Below are 19,672 nucleotides of genomic sequence, written 5' to 3'. Positions count from 1 at the left end.
GTTAAGGTATTTTTGTTTCATTTTGTTCTTTTTAAATTGTCAAAAATGAACAAGTTGTAGTAGTACTACAATTTTTCAGAAAGTATTTTTGAACCTGCAGCAAGTAGATTCTCTCCTCCCCAAACCAAAAGCCACCTAATTTTTTTTTTTCACCAGCTCTAAACATGGCTACCACACCTTTGTCAACTTCTGATGAAGGAGAAGGGAAACAGGAAAGACATGGAGATCTGCTATAGTGAGAAGCATAGAGCAAACAATAGAGACCTGATCTGCCCAAGGCTCTCAAGATGAATTTTTTTTTTTTGGCTAGGCAATGGAGTTAAGTGATTTGTCCAGGGTCACACAGCTAGTGAGTGTTGTGTCTAAGGCCGCATTTGAATTCAGGTCCTCCTGACTCCAGGGTTGGTGCTCTATCCACTGCACCACCTAGCTGCCCCTCAAGATGAATTTCTAACAGAATATTAAAGTAAACTCCCTTGTTTTTCTTTCTGGCTAAAAACTAAATGTAGAAACTATATACAAGTGCATCCCACTCTTACAATTTAAAAGAGCCCTTGAGATATTACTATTTGGAGGATACTCCAGTGCAAAAGAGAGCACTATGAATATAAAACTGCTTTCCATGACACGTGAGTTTTTTTAGATATATTGCTCTTGAAGCAATGGCTTACCTCACAATGTGCACAAGCAAGAAATGTTTGCAAATGCCTTTCAAAGAATTCATGTCATATGATACAAGTTCCTGCTTTTAAATATAGTTGCTGCACTTTAAAGAATGGTCACAACACCAGTCTAAAACATATTTGCAGTCTGAATTTCGTTCGTGTGAAAGAACCATTTAGTTACCTAAAATTACCTAAATAAAATCAATCCAATGACAATAATATTGTATTCTCTGTCTCTAAATACAAAACAACATATAGTCAGAAGTTTTAATATTTACCTTTCCTGCAGTAGCAAAAAATTCTCCATCAGGTGAAAATCTCATTAAATGAACTTGAGAAGCAGTCCTATAAAATATACCAGCAATTACCTTCATCACTAAGCATTTCAAGGATAACAAAATTAAGGAAGCATTCAATACCACTTTTCTAGTCTATACTTGAGCAATCTATTTAAATGCCAATGAGATATTCAGACTAGCATACCTGAACATGCACTGCTCTAGTATCAAATCCACTGCTATATTCTCTCAACATCTTACAAACATAAGCCAACAAAAAACTTCAAGATTTAGAAAATGAGGTATCAAATCAGTTAAAACCTAAGATGATTTCAAAAGTCAAAATCTTTATATCAATTCTATATAGTAATACAAAATACATAAAAAATTATCGCTTCAAAGATGGAAGATTTAAGGACAGAGAGTTAATTGAAAAGCTGAGATTTCAAAACCAGAGCTGCTGGTGACTAGATTTCTAGAATTTCATAGATACTTTCCAACATCAAGAAGTTTGGACCAGTAACAGCAGTATTTTCCAAGCTAAATTATCTGATGGGGTTTAACTGAGCAAGAGCAGTACTAGATATGGACATGACTGATTAAAATATAATCTTCTCCGATACTTTTTTGAGACTATTAATACTGTCCTTTAATTCCTTCAAAACAAGATCTAGTTCATTTCCCATTTTTATTTTATTTCCTCTAAATGGAGCTGTGCTTTACCTACCTACTTAATTTCTCCTCCTTTCCCCACCCACTCCCTACCCCATCCATCCTTAGAGAAATAATAGCTAATCTTTTCCCACTTAACACTAAACAAGATAACATCCTCTCCCTAATTCTACAAACATGGAAGTGTTTGAGCTTTGTCTTTAAAAAAAAATAGATAGATAAATAGATATAGATGCTATATAAAGAGATCTGTAGAACTATTCCTATGCATAGGGAGTAAAAAAGAAGGAAGAAAAGGAATTCCAAATGAAGAATAATAAAACCTATCTTTCCCATCTCCTTTTTGATTTTACAGTGGTTTCTAATGCCTAAAAGCTAAATTAAGGAAGAGCTATCAAACATTTTCAAATATATTGTGGTAAAGTAGAAAAACCAGTGCCTCTGGAGTCAGAAAACCTCCTGAGTTCAAATCCTACCTCTGATTGGTTGTTGTTGTTTGTTCTTCATTTTTGTAGTTTTATTTTTTATTTTTATTAATCTATTTATTTTTAGTTTTCAACATTCACTTCCACAATATTTTGAGTTCCAAATTTTCTCCCCATTTCCCTCTTCCCCCCACTCCAAGATGGCGTTCATTCTGAATATTCCTTCCCCTAATCTGCCTTCCCTTCTATCAACCCCACACTTCTCTTATCCTCTTCTCCTTCCATTTTCCTGTAGGGCAGTCATCCTTCATTTTTTAATAGAACCTTTGACTCTTACTACCTGTATGACTTAAGTCCCTGGTTCTTAACATTCCTTTCTGGAAAATAGAATGATTAAGACTAGATAATATCTGATGTTCCATCTAGTTCTACAAATCTATAACATTAAAATAATTTAAAAACTGATTTCATTTGCATATTTGCTACTTACCTACACTGCCAGATACATCGCCAGTCCCCAAAATTAAGATCTGTTTTCTCAGGATTTTCATCTTCAGATTGCTTCTCCAAGTTATTATTTGACCAAAGTTGCAAACAACTAGAACCAGTTAAGAGACGACTGCCTAAAATGATATGGGGCATAATTTATTGTTTCTCTATAGTACATTATATGTACTATATACTCCATACATGTACTGAAGTTTTATGGAATATTCCATGGTTTCCCTCTCCCTCCACATTCTTAGCTAAGAACTTTGCCTTATATCCACTGAAAAAAAAATTCAGGTCATTCCCCGAGGGCTGTCTTCTCCCTTTCTCTTCTCACCTCACACCATGCAAATGACCTGCCACTGTCTCCTCCTTCACCCCTGTCTCACATGGCAAGGCAAACCACTGTATATGCAAAATTGATCCATTCAGTCTTCTCCAGAAGACTGGCTCCTCTATATTTCCTACTCTCTCACTAAACTTCAATCACTCCCCCACCTACTGGATGCTTCCATACTTACTACAAACATGCTTATGCTCCCCTCATCCTCAAAAAATCCTCATCAGACCAACTGTCCATCCCTGCTAGCAATCATCACATGTCTTTCCCTTTCATGGCCAAACAACTTCAGAAGGCAATGTACAATTAGTGCCTTACTTCCTTCCCTTTCACTGCATTCTGGCTCCAGTTTCATTCCTCGACTGAAACTGCTCTCTCCAGAATTACCAATGATCTATTAATTGTCAGATCTAATGAGCTTTTCTCAATCTTCATCTTTCTTGACTACTTGTTGCCTTTGACAACGTCAATCACCCTCTTTTTCCTTGTACTCTTTTTTTTCTCTAGGTTTTTGCCACCCTACTCTATCTTGGTTGCCCTCTTTGGACTGCTGCTTCTTAGTTTTCTTTGCTAAGCTTTCATCCAGGCCATAAACTAGGTGTTCTCCAGGGCTGTCTTGGACCTTCTTCTCTTCTCCCTACACGCTATTACACTGGGTTTTCTCATCAGCTCCCATGGATTCAGTTATCATCTCCAGGGTAATGACAATCAGATTAACTTATCCAGCCCTAAGCTCTCTCATGACCTACAGACTCACATTTCCAAATGCCTATTGGACATGTTAAATTAGATGATCTGTAGACATCTTAAGCAAAACTCATAAACTAAGATTAAGATTAAGAAGATAACCAATAGTCATTGTATGCAGACTGAAATCCATCACCAAATATACTTAAGGAAATGTTCATTCTTTTTTACTACCATTGTTCAAGTGAAATTTCAACTATCTTCTGAATGAAGAGCACTGCTACAGCCAAGTAATAGGCCACTGGCCATTACCCTTCCTTCAGTTCTGCAGTAAATCAAAATAATGATAATACTTTTAAAATGATCTCGCCTAAAAAATTACATATCAGTTTATGGAACATAAATGGAAACTCAAGATATATTTTTCTGAATATGTTCTAAGATCTTTTATCCCAGGATATCAGGAAATTTCTCCTCAAGTTGAAATTTTACCAAACTAAAATTTAATATGAGAACAGTATCATATCTAGGAAAAATACCATGTTTCATTTAATCATGTTTTCTTACCTGTAGGATCCCAAGTTATATTATGTGCTATGGACTCCAGAAAAAATTGGCCACTTTTCTGCCACTGATTATATAATTCCTAAAATCAAAAGTAATAATTAAGATAAGCACCTCTTTCCACTCTTCAATAAATGTACAAATTTGCTGCTTATTCCCTTCGCAAATGGAATCATCTGCAAAGAAGGGAAGTTCAAATAATTCAGTTAGCTATAAGTAAATAAGATGAAGAAAACTGATATAAATATGGCCTACTCCCAGGAACTCAATCATCTTTCTTTCATACTACTTGCCCATTTACAAACTCCACACTATAATTTCTATCCCCACCATAGAAACAACTGAATGTTGAATAACAGGACATAATCCTTTGGCCATTACTGACATAAGTTGCTTCACATTCAAACATTTAATTTTATTATGCTGATGTTCATCTGTTTAACAAACATTTAAACTTAGTTGTTAATTCATCTCTGTGATTCTCACACTCAATGTAATTTGTTCATGTTAAGTTATAATTCATCACCAAGAGGCTATTAGAGTAGAACCAACAAAATAAAAAATAGAATCCAGAATAAGAGAAGTTGTAAAGCTTAATTTAAGATTTCCTATTCATAAAAAAAGTTTTAAGATCTATAGCCACAAAAATCAAGTGATATTGCTTTTTTGTAAGGACCTAAATGTTTTCTCTGAGACTTTCTTCTAAAGTAACTCAGGATTATTATACCTTTCCAAGTCAATTGGTTTCCATTCATAACAGCCTTATCTCTCTATACACATTTATTGCTACTTTTGGAGTCTAAACTATTTCTCCAATAAAGTAATTGCTTTTCCTTCAGTCTTTCCCAACTACTATCATGGTTCCAATTATGTGCACTCAGAAGAGAAAGATAACATAATAACTGCTTCTTTTATTTAATTGATACTTTATTTCATAAAGACATTTTACATAGTAAAAACATTTTTAAATGGCTGTATATTAACTTTTAGCTATTATAAATTCTTCCATCATGTTGTATAATGAAAAGATCAGTCACTTAGAGAGTGAAAAGACTTGGATTCTAGTCTAAGGTCTGTCACAAATGTGGTATATAATCTTGGACAAATTTACCAAACTTCTCTAAATCTCAGTTTCATCAAAATGGAGTTAATATCACCTAATGAGATGCTGGATAAAGTGATTTGAAAAGAATAAAGTCCTATGTAAATATGAGGTACATTATTTTATCTGAATGAAGGATCATTATCCTTCATATTCTTTTGGAAATTTCAAAGGGAGATCCTGAAGGGAGCTAGGAAAAAACTGGTTACTTATCTCTGTCATCTTTCCTAGTCTTAAAATCATTACACATAATCCTGAAATCAGGTAAAGTATCCCAGTTCTTTTTGTTACAGGTCTTATTTGTCACTTTGTTTAAGCCATTCCACTTTTTTACCACACTTTGAAACCCACTACAAACAGGAAATTGTTCATAAGTAATTACAAACTATAATAAAAACAAGAAGAAAGAAAATTGAGGGTGTTAAATATTTCAAAGATACATAGTTCTACTATTTCAAAAAATACATAGTATCTTCTACTACGTATCTTTGAAAGTGTCATAAAGGAAGTAGAAAGGAAAATGATCACACTAGACCAGATTATGGTTATTTTGCAATTACCGTACAGCTTATTGCTAAATTTTGGTTTATCAAGTATTCAAATGCTTATCAATAAAATAAGCAAAGAATCAGTAGAGTCAAAATAATTTCAAGATAGCTCATCTGAACTAGTTTATAGCTATAGTAAAAGTAAAATATATTTAAGCAACTGCTTAATATACCCTTAACAATATAAAATACAGATCCTATCTGTAATTATTTTCCTAAATATTGGTTCATATGCTGTGATTCATACAAGACTAGGAAAAGAATATTCCAATAAAAAAGAAATATAAGAATAATAAGAAATAAAAGAAAAAAAATGATAAACTGCTTACCACATTAGAAGTATTCTTTTGTTTCAGTAGGTTAACTGGCTCAAAAACACAGATAATGTTTCCATACGATGCTGCAATCTTCAAGGAGAAAAATAAAAAATTAATATGTAACATGACAAAAATGTTGATTACATTTTTATGCAGATCGCTAAAATTTTTGCAGCTTTCTTCTCTACAACCTTCTAGCAGAAAAAAATACCTAAGCTTTCTTAGAATTAAAAATAACATACACAAAAAGAACAATACTGTATGAAGATCTACTGTAAATAATTTAGCTATTCTCAGTCATACAATGATTCAAGACAGTTCTGAAGGACTTATGATGAAAGGTGCTGTCCATCTCCAAAGAACTGGTGGCATCAGAATGCAGACCAAAGCATACTTTTTCTTTATTTTTTTTTGGGTCTGTGTTTTCTTTCACATATGACTTATATGGAAATATGTTTCGGATGACCACATATGTATAACCTATGTCAAATTGCTTACCTTCTCAACGGAGGGGAGAAGGGAGTGAAGAAGGGAGGGAGAGAATTTAGAACTCAAAATTTGAAAAAACAGAAAGTTAAATTGTTTTTACATGTAATTAAGGAAAATAAAATATTAAACTTTTAAAAGAATTAAAAATAACATCTTCAAAATTAACATTATTTAGAATTAAAAATAATATTTTCAGAATTAAAATTGCTTCCAGCTCACAATATCTGCACCATTCAAACATCCCTTCCTGATTCTACCTTATGCAGAATTGTGGAAAGACCATTAGATAAAGAATCAGACAACTGGGATTCAATTCCTGGCTCTGCTTCTTACTATTTGTGGCACCTTGGGCAAATCCCTTAATGTCTCTGAGAAGTTTCTGCATTTGTAAAATGAAGCAATTGAATTAAATAATTTCTAACCTTTCTTCTAGTTCTATATCCCAGATTAGATACTAATATCATCAGTATTGAAATATGGTATTTAGAACATAGTTCATAATTCTATTAATTTATTATTCTCCCAAATAAATTTATTTTGAGCCAGGTCGAATGCATAAATCAAAGCTCATACCTGGAATGGCATTTTTTTCAACCACCCCTCAAATATTTCCTTCTTTTAAAATAGTTTGTGACAGTCTCAGAGTTCAGACTATGAACTTTAGAATCTTATCCTGTTCATTTTACGGAAGGAAACCAAAGGCCAGTGAGAAGGGAGTCTAAAGTTAACACAGCTAGTTATCCAGGGCTAGATTCTAGTGCCTTCACTCCCCCATATATAAGAAGCTACCTTGATAAACTGCTCCAACCCACATTTAAAATTCCCTAAATTAAGCAAACCTCTAGTTTCCACAATAACTACCCTATTCTGGGAGTCTCTAAATCCCAACAAAATTACTCACACTAAACTGTCATGCCCCTTTCTAATTCTTCGACCTCTTAAAACCTTCTAAAATTTTAAATCTATATAAGAAACAAGAGAAACTTTGAAATTACACAAAATGTGTTTATCTTTCATTTGTAGCAATGTTTACTCAATATACCTTTTCCTACTTTCATTTAGTTCCGATAAGTAAATTCTCTGAAACTGGAATTTTACTTTCTTCCTTCAATTCCCAATTTGTTCTTCATAAATAAACAAGTACATTAAACTAAGCATCATCTGAGTTGGATTTTACTTATAAAGTAAAAAATGTTCAAAATAGAAGTTAATGCACATAATTCATGTTACGCAAATCAATGTGGCCTAAAACTGCCAAACAGAATTTGGTCAAAGTTGCAAAACTCTAAAGAAAAATAAGCAAAATGAAAAATGTAGTTTAATATAGAAATCTGTATTTTCTCAATATATAGCAGGGAATATTTGCTTAAATGGCAAGTTTTCTGAATCAATGTAACAATAAATTCTAAGTGAACAATTCATTCCATTCTTACCAACACAACCGAGTCATATGTACCCTAAGACTTCTATTTTTTTTTCCACAAAGATCTTTTGCTAGTTAAGCAAGGTACATTTAATTTCAAACTACAGGTCAGATCTAAAATAGCTACAATGTAACAATCTCCCTCCCACTCCCAAAATGAAAAAACTTCAACTACAGACTGGGCAATATATTATGTCTGTTGTACATGGACGATCAAACACAACCAAAAGTTTGGGAAAATAATCAGATTTTTCTAGGGAGAGCTTCAAACAGTCTACCAACAAATAAAGGTGCAGTAATTTGCTTCGATACAATGACTGTCCAACTGATGAATTCATTGAATTTTAAGCATAGGTTCAAACTAGCAGAATTTGCAAATAAGAAAATTTAAGATTAGTATCAGTAAAAGCATCTTAATGAGTAGAGAGATCCATAAGTGAAAAAATGGCTCTGACACTAACTGTATTGTGTTACCCTGGGCAAGTCATTAAATCTCCATATCTATATCTCAGGGCATTTATCTACTAAGTAATAAATGGATTACCTCCCTCTACAGATGAGAGTTCCTGTACCTCAAGTTGACAAAATCTCAGATCATTCTGGTATGCAGAATGTAGGAATGTACAGTATGAATTTTCCAGTAGGAATGTATAGTATGAATTAGAAAAAGAACCTGGTAGGAACACTGTGGTAGGTGGTGTTATACATTCCTCCACAGGCCAAAGCCAGTACTGAAAGAGGGACATAGTACCTAGACCAGGGGTAACTTGTGGCTTTGAGGCCACATGTGGCCTTCTAGGCCCTTGGGTGCAGTCCAAGTTTTTGATGGAGTCCAAGTTTTTACAGAACAAATCCTTCTATTAAGGGGATTTGTTCTGTGAAGTTTGTTTTCAGTCAAAGTGCTGCACCTGAGGACATAGAGGGCCACATGTCCTTGACTCTTAACTTCATGATTCAATATGAGATCTTTTTATGTGAATTTTGGTGTAAGCAAAATAATAAAGGGAATAATTTAAGTTATTTTAAAAGAGGCTCTACATTCATGGAATATTTATCCAACATTAACAGAAGGGGCCCTTAATAGAGAGACTTCTCTCTTAAAGTACCTCCCTTATGCTGATTCCATACATTTGCCAAACAACCTTCATTTGGTTTCATTTGGTTTCCCAATTGATTCCCAAATGAGGTATCTCTCTTTGTAAATTAACTTTCTGACATAAACTAGTTTTAGGTGAGTACGGGATGTGCAAGTCAATTTTCCCAGGGCTTGATTATCCTTAACAACATTGTCTAACTAAATATGTTAGGGTCATGGAGTAGCTAGGTGGTGCCATGGATGGAGTCAGGAAAACTCATCTTCATGATTTCAAATCTGGCCTCAGACACTTACTAGCTGTGTGACCCTGGGCAAGTCATTTAACCTTGTTTGCCTCAGTTCCTCATCTGTAAAATGAGGTGGAAAAGGAAATGGCAAACCACTGCAGTATTTCTGCCAAGAAAACCCCAAATGAGGTCATGAAAAGTCAGACACTACTGAAAAAAAGAGCAGAAAAACATATATGTAAGGGTCATAGGATCATACATTTAAAAGTAAAAGAGACATTAGAGACCATCTAACGCAACTCCCCCATTTTTAGATGAAACAGTAACTCCAGGCCCAAAAAAGATTAAGTGATTTACCTAAGGTCACAAAGATAATGAATTTCAAAGGCAGGGTTTAAGCCAAAGATTTCTAACTCCAAAACCAATGATGTTTCCACAGTACTACATCAGCATAGAAAAAGATGACCAGAGTGTAAATCTGTGTAACTGAGAATATAGTACAATAGCAAACATTCATACAGGGCTTTTCAGTTTTCAGAGCACTTTCTTCATAACATCTCTATGTAGCATTATCATCTATATTTTACATATGTGGAAACTGAGCCTCAGAGAGATTGTGTCTTGCTCCAAGTCACATGACAAATAAGTCTATGTCCAGTGCTTTCTCTGCTTCATCATGCTGCCCCTCTAGAAAACCTAACAAGGAAAATTCAGACAAACACAACCAGAACAAATTATCAGAGTATATCAGAATATAAGAATAATTTTGAGGTCTCTCCGGACCAAATTACTGACCTTGCTCCACCTATGATTATGCAATAGACTAAGAGGTTAGGCATTAAGGGTATGGACTAGGATGATGGCAATAAACAGTAATGGATATAAGAAATATTTTTAATGAAAGACAGGCACGCTCCAAATTGACTAAACTGTGAACAGAGTTAAAGAAGAAAAGGGAACTCAGAGATTCATCTAGCTCAACCCCCTTTACCCTAAAAAAAGAGGAAGTTAAGGTTCAGAGACATCAAGTGACCTATCTAGGGACAAGGGATAGTGAAAATGTTGGCATATGAACCCCCAGTTTCTGAAACCAAACTCAGAATTATTTCCATAGCACCACAAAAATATGGAATAAGAGGATAATAAAAGATAACTGAGGTTATGAACCAAGGTGACTAAGGTGGTATAATTGACCAAAATAGGTACTTCATAAGGGAGAACCCTGAATTTTACTTAAAAATAATTCTCAAGCATCAACTACTTATAAAAAGGTAGGCTATAAAAAGCATACGTAAAAGAGAAAAAACAATGTTTCAAGGGGATCTACATAATCAAATTCAATTAAAAACAAAGACTCTTCCTTCATCCCTGAACCCAAACACAGAGGTGCTCTTTAGAAATGGAAGCATCAGCATTTTAAATAAGATGATCAGAAGATATTGTTTCTCTATTGCATACAGTCTATAACTAGGCCAGTAGCAAAGTACCTCAGAACTCAGTAGAGACAGTTCTTACTTTACGTAAATTCACATTATGCAATTACTTCATGTAAGAATTCTGAAAGAAATTTGCATTCCAAAAAACCCCACCTATGTTAACTTTATAGTGCTATGCTCTCTCTCTGCTCCTGCCCTCCTACTCCCCATCCCTCACCAAAAAAAAACCCAACCCCCCCCCAAAAAAAAACCAAAAAACTTCCAAGTGAAAACAGAAGAACAGATAGGCAAAACCACCTCCACAGCTTGAGACCTCAGGTACCAAGAGGAGACCTTTGCTGTCCTGTCCCACGTGTCTGTCTTCTATCCTTCTGTGATCAGGTATTTCATCTCCATGACTGTTCTCTTGTCTTCTGCTGTCTGTGTCACTGACTGGCCCACATATGTCTGTTCCCTCCCCTCATTCTTCCTCCAGGTCAGGCCAGGTCCCCACGTGGCCGGTCCTGCTCTTGCTTCTCTGTCCTAAGCCCCCACTTTCCTTGAATATTGTACAGGTTGCAACCCTCACTCCACTGGGTATATGGCCAGTATCCTGCCTCCTTTTCTCATTCCTTCCCCTACAAACATGGCAAATATGAATTAGGTAAAAAATCACTTTATGAAAAGGTCTGTGAAATTGTCCACTGGATTGTAAAGTTCCTGAAGGCAGAGATGGTTTGCTGAATTGTTAAAGTGAATTATTTTTGGTTAGATATTATTGTAATGGGGTAGGGAGTGGGGTCTAGAAAACACTTCTGAATCTTCAGTTAATTAACCTAATCCAGATTAAAAAGCACTTTTGTGCTTAATCCTCCTTAATCCTAGTGCCATAATAAGAGATTATCTCTAATTTATCTCATTTATACTTAGCATGTTTTCTCCCCTCCTTCCCCTTAAACTATGAATTCCTTAAGAGCAGGGACAGTGTTTTGCATTTCTTTGCTTCCTTGGCACTTAGCACTGTGCTGGACATATAATGGGATAATAATAAATGCTTGTTGTGTTACATTCCTCAATTCAAATTCTCAGAATTTGTACCAGTAAACAGGATAGGTATCCAGGCGGCTATTTCAACTTTATTCCAGCCTGACATAAGCATTAAATTTTTAGAATATTTGCTTCACTTGTATTTCAATACATACCCAAAGTTATACAGAGATAAAGGTTGTCTGTCCTCTAGAAGTGACAAAGATAGCCTCTGACAAAATTATACTTTTGCCCTGTGGCTCAGTGTAAAGAATCAATGAAAAAACAATGATTAAGCATTTGCTCAGGATCTTTCCAGAGGTTCATCACCCCATAACCTCCTGAGTTCCTCAGCAATCTCCCAGGTAAAAGAAGATACCTATCCCTGGCCCTGCTGTCTCTGGAACACCTATTGGAAATAATGAGCTTCTCTCCCATTCACTATTACCCCATATGTCTTCTCCTGTTTCTCTCCCTATCCCAGTAATAATCGCAAACATGTAGGAAAGGGCAGCTAGGTAGCGCAGTGGATAGAGCACCGGCCCTGACGTCAGGAGGACCTGAGTTCAAATTCGGCCTCAGACCAAATACTTGACACTCACTAGCTGTGTGACCCTGGGCAAGTCACTTAACCCAACTGCCTTAAAAAAAAATGTAGGAAGAGAAAACTGTCCCCTGCCCACTCCTCAAGCTCTCAGTCCTATACTGAGAACTCAACCTCCACACCTGTCCCAATGCAACCCTGCCTATCTCTTCCATTCCAGTTCCATAGTGAACAAACTCTCCTTTATCAAACTCCTTCTTTCGCTTTCTCTCATATACTTTTTTCACCTGTTAGAACTCAGAGACCTGGCTTTCTCCCGATTACCCTGCATCCCTGGCTATCCTTTAGAATACTGGCTGTACCTTCTTTTATATGACAGGTCACACTAGTCCACAAGGGGGAATCAGAATACTCTTATTCTCTACTCTCACTTCAGATTCTCCCTTTGTTTCTTTCACTTTGATAACCTTTCCTCTCCTGAAGTCCACAAATTAAAATTTCCCACCCAATCAAAATTGCGAGATTGATCAGAGTCATTTTGCCTCCTTTCTCAAAATCACCATCTGGTTTGCCCTCTTGATCTTCTCTCAAACTCTTTCCTGACTTATACTAGGGTACTTTAATAAACTCTAATAGTCTATCTGCCCATAACTTCTGAGCATTTCACCTCTCCCTATGCTTCATGTTTTCCAAACCTGTTCTATTGCCTGATCAAAATTTCCATTCCCTCTACCCCTCAGCACTTTCTCAGGCCATTACCCATGCATGCTCCTACTTCATTTACCTCTCTTTCCAACTTCAACCAAGAGTTAGCCATATCAACCCCATACTGTCCTCTGCTGTTGAATTCCTCCCCCACCCCCACCCCCTTCAATCTTCTCTTCCCACATCTCAGCCCTGAATTTCTCCCAGCAGCTTTCTTGCACCTCTTCTACTTGTAAACTGTTGAATGGAAGCTGGAGATCCCACAACCAAGTTGACTAGGTACGGAATTTATTAAAAGTTGATGTTATCCAACCACAACTGGACCTTCACTGTGGTAAGGCAGTCTTTTTATTTCTTCCTAATTGATTCCCTTTATCATTCCCACAGAAGTGATTTCAAGTATCTTTCCTGCTAAAGCCCTTTCTTTACACTCCCTCCCCTCCCAGCTGGGGCTCTTGCTTCTTACTTTACCAAAAAAAAAGGCATAAAATATAAGCTTCCTGTAGACCTCAAAATCCCTTGATATCACCTCCTACTCTCTTTATTTTCTCTAGTCTGTCAGAGAGGTGGCCCTTCTCCTTGCAAAGGTCAACCCCTCTACAGTGAACACTTGATCCCAACTCATCCCATGTTCTTCATAAGGTTGTATATTCAATCATGCCCCACCCCTAAACCTCTACCTATCTACTGCATTCAAACTTTCCCAAGTCTCCCCCATCCTTAAAAAACATGCACTACTAGACCCTACTATCCTCTCAAGCTATTGTCCAATATTTCTCCTTCCTTTCTCAGCCAAATTCCTTTAAAAATCTATCTATAAGACTTAAAAACTCTGATAAATGAAGAGAACCAATGAGAACAGAAGTGATGGACTTAAGAATGAATGCAGAGACATATTTCAAGGACACAGCTAATGCAAGAGTTTGTTTGGCTTGACTGTACATATTTGCTATAAAGGTTTTTAACTTTTTTTTCCCCCAACGAGAGGAAGAAAATGGATTTTTGTTAAATGAAAAAAAGATTAAATTTTCAAAAAAAAGGAATTGTAAGCTTCTTTAAGGGCAACATTAATTTGGTTTTTTTTTGTCTGGATATCCTTAGGACCTAGCATTGTGCCTTCCACATAGTAGGTGCTTAATAAATGCCAATCAAATAAAGCATAATTTTTATGAAATAGTTAATAACTAAAATCATTCCTTAAAAATAAACTTCTTGGAAGGAAAAAAAGTTAAGTTGTGTGCACTGAACTTTTCCATTTCCTCTCCTTTTACTACTGTCTTCAACTTTTTCTAATCTGACTTTAGCCTTCATAACTCAACTGAAACTGCTTTCTCCAAGTTTACCAATAATTTCTTAATTGCCAATTTCCTCAATCCTGCTCCTTCTTGATCTATCTACTGCATTTGACACTGTCCACCACCTTTTCTTCTCTGAATTTTCATGACAATATTTACTCCTGGCTTACCCTACCTGTCTGACCACTCCTCAGTCGCTTTCCTGGCTCTTCCATTACATCAAATCTCCTAACTGTGGGTATTCCCCAATGTGCTGTTCTGGCACTCTTTCTTCTGTATATGAAGGATTCTTAATATTTGTGTCTATTATAGACCCTTCTGGCAGTCTGGTGAAGTCTCTGGGCCCTTTCCCCCAATAATGTTTTCAAATACATAAAATAAAAAACAGAGGATTATGAAGGAAACCAATCACATTGAAAAGGTTATCAAAATACCTTTAAAACAAGTTTACAGACTCCAAGTTAACAATCCCTACTCTAATGCTCTCTCAATAACTTTATCAGATCCCATGGACTTAATTATCACCTCTGTGCTCCTAGATTTATATATCCAGCCCAAGCTATTACGCTGAGCCCCACATCACCAACTGCCTATTGGACATTTCAAACCAGATGTCCTGGAGACATATTAAACTAAATATGTCTAAATCTAAATTCATCATTTCCCCCCCAAAACCTTCCCCTTTCTCCCTTTTTTCTTGAAGGCTACCACCATCTTTCCAATACCCCACATTTGTGATCTCAACTTCTCACTCTCCAACATTCAACATATCCAATCAGTTGCCAGATCATGCTGTTTTTACCACCATAACTTTTTGTCTCAGACCATTCTGCTCTACTCAAAAAGCTATCACTTTAGTTTAGCCCCTTATCATCTCACATTGCAATGATCTCCTATCTCCTTGGCTCGAATCTCTCACTATCCAACTAATCCTACACCTTGCTACCAAAGTATTATTCCATATTCATAGATCTGAACATGCGATCCCTTATTCAATCAAATCCAAGGGCTTCCTATGGTCTCTAGGATAAAAAATAAATTCCTCTGATTTAGCTTTTGACGTTCTTTACAACCCAGCCCCAACCTTTCCAGCCTCATTGCACTGTGATCTGGTCAAATTGGTCTTTTTTCTGGCATGGTATTCTATTTCACCTCTCCATGCCTTTGTATCCACCATACCCATCCCCCATGACTGGATTTCACTCCCCCCTTCTTACTTCTGCTTCAAAAAGTCTCTTCTCCTTAAAGACACAGCTTAAGCACTACCTTCTGGTATGTCTTTCCTGACTCCCTCAACTCCGAGTGTCCTCCTTCCCAAACTATTTTGTATTTAATGACTATATATTTATGTTGATTAACTTTATGTTAATTCTTTATATTTTTTTATATATACATATTTGTCTTCATTAGAACGTAAGCTCCCTGAAAGTAGGGGTTATTTCATTCTTTGTACTTGTATCCACAGCAATTGAGTATTGGGCATTTCAAACTGGATGTCCAAAAGACATCTTAAACCCAACAAATGCAAAACTAAAGTCCTCCTGGACTTCAACATTTGTAACCTTGGCATGATCCTGAGTTCCTCATTCTCCCTCACCCCACATCTCCAAGTAGCTGCCAAATCTTGCTCTACCTTCACAACATCTCTCACATCTGACCCCTCCTCTCCACTCACATAGCTACCACCTTAGTTCAGACCACCATCACCTCTCACAATAGCCTTTTAATTGATTTCCATGACTCAAGACTCTCACCACTCTGGTCCATTCTACACAAGCTACCAAAGTCATTTTGCTTAAGTGCCAATACGACTATGTGATTCCCAAACTCAGCTAACTCCAGCAGCTTCCTACTGCCTCTAGGATAAAATATAGACTTCACTCATTAGCTTTTAACACTAGAAGGCCTAAAATTTAGGAATATTTTTAAAGAACAAACTGCCAATTGATAGTGTATTTTTTTTAATACACGAGGCAAAGAAAATAGAGAGGGTAGGAAGAAAATTTTTATTTCAAAGTAAAATTATGACATTTTGCATCAACTGACATGTTGGGTCCTTCCAGCTTTAAAGTCCTATATCAGCCCACAACCTACTATTCCAGCCTTGATGGATGGTACTTCCCCTCTCATACTCTAAGATCTGGCAAAATTAGCCTTGTCTCTCTTACTTACCACACCACATCTCCCTGCTTTGTGCTTCTGCACTGTCCACTCCCAATTCCTGGAATGTATTCTTCCTTAACTCTACTTCAGAGTAATACTCTTCCTTTAAAAAGTAGCTAAAGCACCATTTTCTACATGAAACCCTTCCTGATTCCCATAACTGCTATTGCCCTCTTTCCCAAACTACTTTGGATTTAACTATTTTGCATATTTGTATTTATTAACTTCATACTACGTATACTTAGTATCTTGGAATATAAGTTGTTTCACTATTTGCAGTTGTATCTCCAGAGCCTAGCACAGTAGCTGACACAGTAGATGTTTTACAAATACTTGACTGATTGGTTGACAGGACTGTGATTCCTTTGGTATAGAAAACTTACCAGGTGAATTAATTCCTTCTATCAATGCAGGTAAAATACCATCTCTACAACATAGAATCTTAGAGTTATCTACACAACTTCAAAGCAAAGTGACTTGCTTGGGGTCAAACAGCCAATTATTTATCAGAGGCAGGACTTGATGCTAAACCACACTAACTTCAAGAATGGCTTCTCTATATACTTCATCATGCTGCCTCTCACGCTCTTTTAGTAAAGGACTAAAGACTAATTTCTTATTTCTCCTTCAATTAAAATGCATTTTTATAAAATTATTTATCCTAGACCTCCGCAGTGGATACTCAGACATAAACTCTTGTTTCTCTTTACAACATAAAGTATTACTTCTCTATACAACTGAGAGAGGGTAACCATAACACAATGACAGGTGAACAGGTCAACCATAAAGCTGAATTTCTAAGCCATTCAAATTAATTCCAATCAGGCAAAGAAATTTTCATGTACAATAGACTTGCATGTAAAGTAAGGCATCAAATCAATCAGATGTACATGCATCTGAAGCTACTAAGTTACAAAACATACCAATAACAAATTGAAATTTTTTATATCTTTTATACATACCTTGCCTTGTTGCATTGAACAATCAACGCATCCTACTTGAATGTTCCCATGCTTAGCTCCAGGGATTATCTGTAACCTTTCAAAATTACTTCCCAGTATTACAACATCACATCCAGAAGCATAAGCCTTTAAAAAACAAAACACAAGCACAAAAAAAAGAACCTTGATAAGTCATGTATACTTCAAATTACTAATCAAAAGAGAATTGAAAATTAAAACCACTGTTAGGTTTTCTCCTCATGCTCAGCAAACTGGCAAAGATGAGAAAAGCCAGGAATAGTCAGTGTTGGATGGGCTATGGAAGGCACATTAAAACGTTGTTGGTGAAGCTGTGAATTGATCCAACCATTCTGGAAAGCAATTTAGAGTTATGATAAGCAAAATGACTAAGATATCCATACCTTTTGATCCAGAGATCCTATTGTTAAGTATATATCCCAAGAAGGTCGATGATTTAAAAAAAGAAAAGGCCCATACACACCAAAATATTTATAATAGTATTTTTCGTTTGAAGTTCCAGCAAAAAACTGGAAACAATTGGGTAATGGCAAAATAAATAGTGGTTCATAAATGTAAAGGAATGTAACTGTGCTTTAAAAAATGATGAGTGCTATGAATACAGAGAAACATGGTAAAATGTATATAAACTGATGAAAAGCAAAGATGGCAGAACTAGGAAAACAGTAAACAAAATGTCCAAAGAATGTAAATGTAAAGAACAACAACAAACCGAAACTGAATTCTGTGAAATTATAATGATTATGCTTAGGCCACAAAGAAGAAATACAAGAATGTACCTCCCTTTCTTCTTGGAAGATGTGGGGGAACTATGGGTATGGAGCACTGTAAAAAAAAAAAGAGTTGATTTGTTTTGCTGAACTGAATTCTATGCACAAGGGACATAGCCAATGGGAAAACAAAGAGATAGGAAATCTAGGTGTTATAAAAACAAAAGATAATAAATAAAAGTCAATTAGAAATTTTAAAAACACTAACTGAAAAAAAAAATAAGATAATTTGCCCAGGGGACTAAGCCTGGAAACATTGATCTAAGTTCCTAGTGAAGTAAGACTTAAAAAACCTATTACATAAATAGTATGTACTCCTCAGGCTTGATGAACTGAGTAAGTTACTGTTACTGAGTAAATCACTACTTCTGAGTAAGTTAAGGCAATTGACCAAGCATCTTTCTGCATGGAGATGAGGAGCCATATCTTTGTTGAATATCCTTCTCATCCTATTGTTATGTAAACTTATAAAAATAATATGTTATATGTGGGCTACCTAGCATATTTCTTCTAATCTCAAGCTAGAACCACTTGACCCGGCCCAAGCAATCTTGGCCCACAAACAGATGGGACCAAAAAGTAGAGGACTTGATCTGGTCTTAGTGAAGAAAAGGACTACCTCCTTAGCAACAGGAATAAAGGAGGAAGTGATGTCAAGGAGTTCTGAGATGTACAGAAAGGCAGAAGAAAGAACTCAGGTGAACAGCCTATATTTTCTCATTGTAGGCAAAGACTTCTACTGAAGTTTGGAACAACAGTTGTGGAAAAGGTGACAGCTAATCAATTAGGGAAAAGTAGGGATTTGATCCTTTTAATGAGGTCCTTGTTGTGGTCAGATAACAAATCTGTAGTGGACCCAATTAATCAGGTTGTGATTTCATACAGCATCATTCAGTCATTTCCATTTCTATAATAACTTCCTCTTCTCTCCATTCATATAGCTACCACCGTAGTCCAGGCCCTTAATACCTCTCACCTAGAATATTCCAATAGCTGTCTAACTGGTATCCCCACTTCAAGTCTCTGAGCACTCTAAAGTCGAATTCATCCATCATCAGCACAGATACCAAAGCTATTTTCCTAAAGCATAGATTTGACCATACCTCCCTCTCCCCATGGAGTACTCAACAAAGTCCTTGTAAAATTTAAGATCAAATAAAACCTCTCCTTCCTTGCCAAGATGATGTATTATTTCCTTTCATGCTCTCTACAATACAGCCAAAATGGCATTCTTGCTGTTCCTCCCAAATGACACTTGTCTCCAGTGCATGTATGACCTTATTACTATCCTACTCAAAAGACTCCAAGGGATCCTGCTGCCTAGGATCATATATAAGCTCCTTTGGCATTTAAAGTCCTCTGAAACCTGGCTCTACCCTACCTTCCCAACCTCGTCATACAATACTGCCTATTCTACATGATAGTGCCTTTCCCACAAAAGTGGCCCTGTGT

At 36.1% G+C, this 19,672-nt stretch overlaps 1 protein-coding gene across 1 annotated transcript in view; it reads right to left on the bottom strand.

The window, feature by feature from the left end:
* Positions 1 to 19,672, bottom strand: part of DMXL1 (Dmx like 1) — a 122,694-nt gene that overhangs the window by 92,323 nt on the left and 10,699 nt on the right. Inside the window, exons 2-6 of the mRNA XM_027874639.1 lie at positions 17,433 to 17,558; positions 6,100 to 6,177; positions 4,124 to 4,202; positions 2,531 to 2,663; positions 944 to 1,010 (exon numbers count right to left, since the gene is read on the bottom strand). Coding sequence (XP_027730440.1) covers positions 944 to 1,010; positions 2,531 to 2,663; positions 4,124 to 4,202; positions 6,100 to 6,177; positions 17,433 to 17,558 — 483 coding nt within the window. The remainder of the gene's footprint in view (positions 1 to 943; positions 1,011 to 2,530; positions 2,664 to 4,123; positions 4,203 to 6,099; positions 6,178 to 17,432; positions 17,559 to 19,672) is intronic.

Source organism: Vombatus ursinus, unplaced genomic scaffold (assembly GCF_900497805.2).
Source record: "Vombatus ursinus unplaced genomic scaffold, bare-nosed wombat genome assembly UNPS02014807.1, whole genome shotgun sequence".
Lineage (NCBI taxonomy): Eukaryota > Metazoa > Chordata > Mammalia > Diprotodontia > Vombatidae > Vombatus > Vombatus ursinus.
This window is presented reverse-complemented; position numbering and strand designations above follow the sequence as displayed.